Consider the following 9,934-nt stretch of genomic DNA (forward strand, 5'->3'; position numbering starts at 1 on the left):
AATATCACAGACTTCTAAATTTATATTTATCTAAAACTCAGGCACTTTTTACTTGATTAAGAGATTAATCAAGATTAACAAAAATTTCTGAACCCTCAATACCCTAATTTTTGATCGGTGTATCAAAAACTTTCACGAGCACAAAGATGAACAATGATTTTTATGGCGAATCATTCGGCAAGCAAATCTGACCGAATGGACACCGAAATCGATCTACTATGATAGACTACTATGATATATTCATTTTATGTTGGACCTTCAAACAAAGAAGAAATAAGGTAATATCACATATATACATATGTAATATTATTTATTCTCTTTGTTTGTAAGGTCCAACATAAAATAAACCAAGTCTACACACAGACTATTGTTGAGATTAGAATATATACTGCGTGAATGGGTAATGCTAGATTGATCCAGGTTGAAGTAAGAGTTCGGACTGGATTGGATCTGAGCTAGAACAAGCCCTCTTGTCTAAATTAGGCTTTAAGTTAGAGTTGTACTACTTTTTAAATCTGACTTTGAATTTCCGGAAGCTATTACATATGTGCGTATCAACTTATTAAATGGATTTACTCCGTCTCTGTTTATATTAGTAAAATTAACAAAATTTAAAAACCTCCGACAATTTTTTCAGGTGCGAAACATATCTAAGAACACTCTCCATTAAATTACCTTTCAAACGAAACTAAAAAATTAAAATCGGTTCATTCGTTTAGGCGCCACAGACAGACAGACAGACACACACACACATAGCGTTATAACTTATAATACTCCATTTTTTGTTTCAAGGGTTATAAATAGAGACCATTAAGTTCCGTAGTAATATTTAACTTTTAAATATGCTTAATACAACACACGTTTCTAGATTCTGTTTGAAATTTTTAATTTATGTGTGAATAAATTTTCATAAATATAAATAAAGGAAATGGTTTGTACAGGTGAACTAAAATTATTTTGAGATGCACTTTTATTTTTGATGTTCACATAAAATTGTCTGTTTATTATTTTCTCGACTTTTATCTCATCATCGCCAGGTTTTCTCAACATTAAAATAATTTTGGAATCTTATATGTTTTGAAATGAAAATTACTTTTCACAACTATTTTTTCTCTAAATAAACCTTACTGAGGCTTTTCTTTCGACTGTTAAAGGTAAAAATTTTATTCAGTGCAATCAATAAATGTATCATCTCATCTTAAGGACTATAACTATAGAATACTTAATTTTATATCCTTTTTAAAGCTCGATGAATTTACCTACGACCTTATAGATCATTTATTTACAGACAGTCGCCAATGATCAGAAGTCATTAATCTCTTTTATAGGCAAATAGGGGGATAATTAGACAACTTATTAATCATATCCTATATATGTATAATATTGGATAAACATGAAACAAAGATAAATACTTTTGAACACTTTAAACGAGTGGTTTCTTACATAATTATTAAAAACAATAATCTACTAAAATAACTTAAATTTTTATCAATTTTTTTTGAATCAATTTAAGATAACTGTCTCTTATTGTTGTTGCTAGAGACGTATAGAAAATAGAAAAAAAATTATTTTTTCTATTGATGTACGCCATACAGTTTACTACAGATAACCCCCCTTCAATTTATTCAAATTGTTTCTAAATTGATTAACATAAAAATTATTAGTTATTCATTGATATACGTTTGTGAATTGCTAACATAACATTTAATAGTCAATTTAATTTTAATAAAAACTACGTTTTAGTTAATAATAAATTTAATGTGTTCATAATCAGTGTAATTATAATACATTAAAATAATGTCGACTTACAATCCAAAATTAAGTGCTGTTTTACCCGATATTGAGGTAATTTCTTCTTTGTTTGATATTTTTTTACTTATAGTTGTTAATTTATTATGATTTTTGAATCTATTTAATTTTAAAATATGCATAAATTGATTGATTTCTAAGAAATAGTGATAACAATGAAATTTTTTATAAGAAATCTCAAGGAGAGTAGCCATCAGGGCTCTAATGGAGGGTATACTACGACAAACGGCGTATACCGCCCCATGGTTTTTACCTGACAAACACCATATATACCCTATGATTATTTTGAAAAATAAAAAATTGGAGACAAATTTTTAAAATTCATATTTTTATATTTTTAGTTATGAATCGCAAGAACGATGCAATGCTAAGTTCGAAAATTTGAATTTGAAGTAAGTCGATATGCCGAAAACCGCATTCAAATCCGACTTACGTTAAATTTTTTCGAACTTTGATCCTTTTTAGTGTTTTGTTTCTGCGACTATATTGCAATTTTACTTTAATGTATTCATTGCAATTTAATTATTGTATTTACTGGCTTCCGTGTATAGTTTCTGATTAATAATTAATAGACCTTTTCATCAGACGCGGATCTAAGGGGGGGGGGGGCACAGGGGTCATGACCCCCCCAAAACAGCCCGCATTTCAAAAAAAAGAGCTGAATCAATATTTTACAAACCGAAAAACAAAAAAAAAAAACCAACAAATTAGACGAATTTTTGCATGCGAGTATTCTGATTTTGTTTTTGATTCATTGGAGAAATTCAGTTTTCTTTGTTTATTTGGTTTTTTTGTTATTTTATTGAAAAACAAAAATGACAAAAATCCTACGAGGCCCCCCCCCCCCCTTTGATAAATTAATTCAAAGTAGACCATATTATGTTACAGCGGTACGGAACCCTCAGTTACGCGGGATCGACTCGCACTTAATTTATTAATTTGATTATAATAATGCGTATTTGACTATTTGAGCTTTTCTAGAATATGCGAAAATACGATGACCGCGAAAAGTACATACTTATAATTTTTGACAATTTACTAATTTTCTCGTTAGTAATTTAACCCCTGATTTGTATTCATTTTGATAAAAATTTTGAAGTACTTTATAATAAAAGCTATTGTAATAGTATATAATCAGTTCAAACAGTTTATTATTATAATTGATTCTAAAACCTTCAATCCATAAATTATTTAACTTATCAAATTATAAAATTAATTTTGATAATATTATTGTATATCAATTTTTTATGTTATTTCTTTATTACTTAATTAATATAATAGATAAGAAATCTAAAATACCAAAAAAATGTTATAAATTACCCACTTTTATAAAAGGGTTAAAGGTTATTGTTTTATTTTTTTTAAATATTTAAAATTTTCTTACAAAATCTGAAGCAATCAATATTTCAATTTATCGATAACACATCGATAAATACAGTGTTTAGAAATTCTATGCAGATATAATAGGTTGAATTTAATCTCCGTATAAAAGATTCTAAAAAGATTAGACGATTGAGATATTTTAAAATATGTAGGTAAGCAATTCGTTTTAATAAAGTTCTCTGGATCGCGGGTAAAAAGAACATTCGTGAAAACAGTTCCCACTCGACACGTGATAATGTGAGCGTGGTATCCCACTCACCATTTGTTTTTGAATCTATTTTACTTTAAAAACGTCAGTTTTCCTCAAAATGAGAAAAAATTTTGATATTTTGATTACATAATTCCTTGTCCTCTCTGAGTTTTGGAGAAATTTTTTTCCAGTTTCCTTTTCATCTTTCACCCCCAACTGTCTTTGCAACTCTTACTATTTATCTTACTCTTAATATTTCGTCACTTTCTAACTCAACTAGATTTTATAAATTTCAGAATTCGACAAGAAATACAATTTCTTATTGGGATCTGTTTAATGTTTTATATAATCTTGGATATACTGCGCAACAATGAATATTGTAAATGAAAGTGAGAAACTTTGTCATGAAACACCAAACCTTCAAAAAGCAAGAAATATACAATGGGCCATGCACAATAATGGCCCCAATTGATACACAAATGCTTTAAAATTATAACACCTCTCCGCTTTTTTGTCAAAAGTCCTCTTTTTTGTCAAGATAGTTAAAAATGGATTTATACCTAACAAATTAACCATTTTGAACTAAAAGTTTTATTTTAATTTTCAGAATTTACTACAACTGAATCCTCGAGTTTCGGACAAGGCTACTGTTCGTCCTACAGCTGAGACTAAAATTATAAAAAAACATTGGAAGAGGAATATTCCCAAAACTTGTGCAGTACGTTTTGTTTCAGTTTTTATATGATACGAAATTCAATATTTTTTCTTTTTAGAAATGTCCAAGTGTGTATGAAAATGATTTTTCCGATGTAAAACCAACAACTCTTAGTGAAAGAGGAGCTTTAAGAGAAGCTGCTCGATGTTTGAAATGTGCAGATGCTCCATGCCAAAAATCATGCCCTACTCAATTGGATATCAAATCGTTCATAACGAGCATAGCTAATAGGGTATGCAAAATTTTAATACAATAATTTGAATATTTTTCTTAACTTTCATAATTTTTCTCGTAGAATTATTATGGAGCGGCCAAAAAAATTTTCTCTGATAATCCTTTGGGAATAACTTGTGGAATGGTGTGCCCAACGAGTGATCTTTGTGTTGGGGGATGTAACCTACAAGCTTCAGAAGAAGGCCCAATCAACATCGGTGGATTACAACAATTTGCTACAGAAATATTTTCAAAAATGGGAATCAGACAAATAAGACAACCAAATTTGAAACCGTTAAAGAATGCCGACGCTAAAATTGATTTATTTGGTTGTGGACCCGCTTCGTTGTCATGTGCTACATTTTTGGGGCGTTTAGGGTACAATAACATCACGATTCATGAAAAACGACCATACCTTGGAGGTTTAAGCGCATCAGAAATTCCTCAATACCGTTTACCGATATCTGTTGTAAATTTTGAAATTAGCTTAGTACAAGATTTAGGCGTAACCATCAAAACTAATTATGCATTGTCAGCCAAAAACGGAAATACAATACAAAAGCACTTAAATGATGGCGCTAAAGCCATTTTTATTGGTATTGGTTTACCAGAACCTACAACACAAAAAGTTTTTGAAGGATTAACTCCAGAAATGGGGTATTACACCAGTAAAAGTTTCTTACCAACTGTATCAGAAGCTAGTAAACCTAGTTTATGCCTTTGCAAACAATCACAACCAACTTTACCAAAATTAAATGGTACTGTGATAGTTTTGGGTGCAGGAGATACAGCATTTGATTGTGCAACTTCCGCCTTACGATGTGGTGCTAGAAAAGTATTTGTTGTATTTCGAAGAGGATTCACAAATATACGAGCAGTACCTGAAGAAGTTGAAGTAGCCATTGAAGAGAAATGTGAATTAGTCGGATTTTTGACTCCAATAAAAGTAAATACGAATGAGTCTGGTCAAATTTGTAGCGTAACTTTTGGAAGAACTGAACAAAAAGAGGATGGCACATGGATTACAGACACAGAACAACTCTCAACATTAAAAACAAACTTTGTAATTTCTGCTTTTGGTTCTTCCTTAAATGATAAAGATGGTAATTTTAAATTTTAATAAAAAATAGTATTCAGTTAATGTTTTTTTGCTTCGTCACATGAAAATAATCAGTGATGAATTGATTTAGGAAGATCAAAGGTGTATGTCCTCCCTCCATTTTAATTTACTAAATTATTCGATCCCTGCTGAAATTTAATCATTAAGAATAGTAGGTACTATTTAGAGGATGTGGCAGAATTTCGAATCTATGTAGAAAACGAATAAGCCTTTTAAGAAATCCGTTTTCCTTTGGTTTACTTCTGTCTCGTTAAAAAGTGAATCGTTCCGAGATTTACATGTGACTATAAGTGATTTCATTCTTCCATAGAAAGTTAATGTTTCTCTCGACCCATAGATCAAGAGGGAAAATCCAAGATCTTGTATATCAAAATTTAGTATTAACCTTATTGTCTTGCCTGCTTCCTTGATACCTATAATATATCATGTTTTGTCTGCTAACTTCTTCCACTAATAAAACAATGTAAGATCATGATACCATTTGCAAGACAACTAGCTGCTTATATTGATGTTATACTTACCTTGCAAATATTTCCTTTCCAGTAATCGACGCATTTAAACCGTTGGAACTTACCGAATATAATTTACCCAAAATCGATGTTTTAAACATGCGTACTTCACATGATGCTGTATTTTGTGGAGGTGATCTTTCTGGAATTACACAAACTACCGTTGAATCTGTAAATGATGGTAAAACTGCAGCGTGGAATATTCATTGTTATTTAGAAAATTTGCCAAAAGACACTCCACCCGCTTTACCAGGGTTTTATACTGAGATTGACGAAGTTGATTTATCAGTAGATATTTGTGGCATACATTTTGAAAATCCATTTGGTTTAGCATCAGCACCTCCAACAACAAGCTCAGCAATGATACGACGTGCATTTGAACAAGGATGGGGTTTTGTTGTCACGAAAACTTTTGGTTTGGATAAGGTTATTTTTTAAAGTTATATTTTGTAACAACTTGGATTAAATTTGTTTTTTATTACAGGATTTAGTAACAAATGTTTCACCTAGGATAGTACGTGGACAAACTGCTGGCCATGTTTATGGACCGCAACAATCATCATTTTTGAATATAGAATTAATCTCTGAAAAATGTGCAAAATATTGGTGTGAAAGTATAAAAGAATTAAAACAAGATTTTCCAACCAAAGTAAGTACTAGTTCTGCAGTGTTTTTTAAATATATTTAAAATGATTATTTGAATGAATTTCCTATTGGTTTGCCTTTTTTATTTATTACCCTAGCTTCCTCGTTTATGACCAGGATTTTAGCCTATATCATCCTGCAACCACCCTTTAATCTACTTTCATGTATTATACTGATTGCTACTTTTAGGTAATAATCGCCAGTGTCATGTGCTGTTTCGATAAAGATGATTGGGTTAAAATAACAAAAATGGCCGAAGCAGCGGGTGCTGATGCACTTGAGTTAAATTTATCTTGCCCTCATGGTATGGGTGAAAAAGGAATGGGTTTAGCGGTAGGGCAAAAAGAAGAATTAGTAAAAGAAGTTTCAATATGGGTTAGGGAAGCTGTAAAAATACCATTTTTCGTAAAATTAACACCGAATATAACTGATGTAGTGTCTATAGCCAGAGCAGCTTACGAAGGCAATGCTTCCGGAGTATCAACGATTAATACAATTAGTGGATTGAATCTAATAAAGGGTGATGGAAAACCCTGGCCGGGTGTGGGTCATGATAAACGGACAACTTATGGTGGTTTAAGTGGTAATGCCACACGCCCAGTTGGTTTACGAAATGTTTCTGCTATAGCAAATACATTCCCTGGATTTCCAATTCTGGGTATCGGCGGTATTGATTCGGCAGACGTTGGTATGCAATTTATAATGTGTGGTGCAAGTGCTGTTCAAATTTGTAGCGCTGTTCAAAATCAAGATTTCACATTAATTGAAGATTATTGTACAGGATTAAAAGCATTATTATATTTACAGAATCGACTAGATGGATGGGATGGACAATCTCCCCCTACGATAAAACATCAATTAGGCAAACCGGTAGAAAGAATTAAAGGTGAAAATGGAAAGGTACACGTAAAACCTTTTATTCCACTTTAATAAGAGATTTCAAAGTGCTTAGGAAAGCACATGGCTTGTATGGAGTAGACTCAAACATTTTCGTCCCACTTTCAGAATATCAGCCAATAGTTAGAAATGAAAAACGGCAATTTCATGAATCTTGATGGATGTTATTCGGCATATCACCAAAACCACTCTGAAATACCTATACCTATAGAAATTTGGGCAATATCTTAAAAATTACTCCTCCAGTTGCTAAATTAACCCGATTTTTTAATTTTTTAGATTAAAATCAACCTTTATATTACTTCATCAAATTTTGAAGCAAAAATTTTTGTGTTTATTTCGATTTTTCAAAGAGCAGCTTCCAGAATAGCTCCGAAATACAAGTTTTTTTATATGTATACGATTTTAGACAATTGCAAAAAATCGAGAAAACGTTTTTTTACTTCAATTCAGATAAAATTCATATTCTAGAATAATTATGACCCAAATTCAAAAATCGAGGGTATGTTTGGATGTCTGCTTTCCAAGTTTTCACCTAAAATTGTATACTGAGGGCGATTTCAGAATAATTTCTATCAATATATCAGAAACTTGTCATATCTGGATCCGCGCATTATATTTTATATTCATAACCAATATATCATAATATTTTTAAAATTATCTCTTTCAGGCTTTACCTCATTTTGGACCTTACAAAACTATTCGCGACGAATTAATCGCTAAGAAAAATAAAGAAAAGAAATTATTGGAACAAAATAAAGATCAAAATGGACTAACAACTAATGGTACAAGAAATTTAAAGGTACCAAAAATTTCAGATATGATTGGAAAATCTTTACCACTTATTGGTGCATATCAAAAGTTAAACAACAAGGAACAAGTTGTAGCATTAATTGATGATGTATGTAAAAAATTTAAACAGAGACATTAAATTAAATTCTTTTTAAATTTTAAATTCATTTTTACTTGTAGGATATGTGCATTAACTGTGGAAAATGTTATATGGCATGTAATGATTCTGGTTATCAAGCTATTACGTTCGATAAAGACACTCATATTCCCCATGTGACTGACGATTGTACAGGATGTACAATGTGTGTTTCAGTTTGTCCAATTATTGATTGTATAACGTAAGTAAAACTCTAATAATTGTCATAACTATCAAGTAAGAACTAATTTGTTCTAATTCTTGACAATACCAATAATTTCGTTATTATAAACGCATATTTCGATTATATAAAGTTATCATGGCGGTTAGACTGGTTTGGCTTAGTAAGCCCTCTATTGGTATATATGTCGCAACCGATTATCATAATTATCCGTTCATTTAACAACCTAGCCTTTTTACTAAAACGGCGCCTTTCAACTAGCGGCCTGAATGATATTCAGCCGTGGCGTCTAATACAACATTTAATGAATTGGCTAGCAGATGCTTCGGCCATTTCTAAGGTGACCATCTGACAAAAAAGATGAAATATCTGAAATTTCGAAATTTAAAACATAACATATTGTTGTTTGGTAATCATGAGATCAAATAGATTAGCTCAACTCAGAAATTGAATAGATTATGCACAAAACATAATTTGACAAACAGCGGCCAGATTATATAATAATTATATTAAAAAATAAAAAAAGACTTTCCATTTTATAATTTCATCCCCGATTATCGAATTACGATTATCGAAAAATACAAAAGGACAAATAAAAAAATACCTCTTTAAGTACTAAGCTAATAATTTACAATAATTATTTTAATCCGCCTATTAACGTATACAGTTATTGTTTTAAGAAATATGGCATATTAAGATTTTATTTTACATAATATTTTCCTTTCCCCAAAGTCAACATACTATAAGTTTTTTTTTATTACAGAATGGTGCCAAAATCAATACCGCATGTACTAAAACGCGGGCTGCCTGTTTCTGACATCCACCCAGTGCATCCACTTAAAAGTCAATAATAGGTGAATTAATAAAATTGTATAAATTTAACAAAACTGCATTATTATAAAGATCGCAAAAAATATTTTAAATAAAATTCAATAATCCCAATTTTTTTTTATGTTTTATTACTATATTAATCATTCTTCTCTAGAGTAATTTCGCAAATATTAACGTACCGCATCATCTTAAGTTATCGATGAAGGCGTATTTATTTATTTTTAACATATTACTACACTGTAATAGTCTGTAATATTTCCTATCGTGATCAAAATAATATCATTATTGACGTGATTTTATCAAATATTGGCATTGTTTTTCATAGAGAAAAACATCGAAACTGAAAGCCCTGAGCTTTGCAAAATTTCAAAAGACTTTCAATTTTTAACAGAATTTGTCCCAAAAAATGCAAGAGAAATATTATTTCAACATAATTTTTTTTCCGAAATTTTTGCATAGCTTGTTCCTACGACCGAAATGCTGAAATCTAAAAATGCGGATAAATAAACAGAA

General features: G+C 30.6%; 1 protein-coding gene across 1 annotated transcript; it reads left to right on the plus strand.

The window, feature by feature from the left end:
• The first annotated feature begins 1,681 nt into the window (after positions 1 to 1,681).
• Positions 1,682 to 9,526, plus strand: LOC123295225 (dihydropyrimidine dehydrogenase [NADP(+)]). Its single transcript, XM_044876485.1, has 10 exons — positions 1,682 to 1,845; positions 3,990 to 4,100; positions 4,156 to 4,329; positions 4,393 to 5,413; positions 5,974 to 6,365; positions 6,424 to 6,588; positions 6,774 to 7,484; positions 8,152 to 8,382; positions 8,454 to 8,611; positions 9,354 to 9,526. The coding sequence occupies exons 1-10, from the start codon at positions 1,798 to 1,800 to the stop codon at positions 9,439 to 9,441; spliced, it is 3,099 nt and encodes a 1,032-aa protein (XP_044732420.1). The 5' UTR covers positions 1,682 to 1,797; the 3' UTR covers positions 9,442 to 9,526.
• The last annotated feature ends 408 nt before the right edge of the window (positions 9,527 to 9,934 follow it).

The sequence above is a fragment of the Chrysoperla carnea genome, chromosome 3 (assembly GCF_905475395.1).
Source record: "Chrysoperla carnea chromosome 3, inChrCarn1.1, whole genome shotgun sequence".
NCBI classification, from domain to species: Eukaryota; Metazoa; Arthropoda; class Insecta; order Neuroptera; family Chrysopidae; genus Chrysoperla; species Chrysoperla carnea.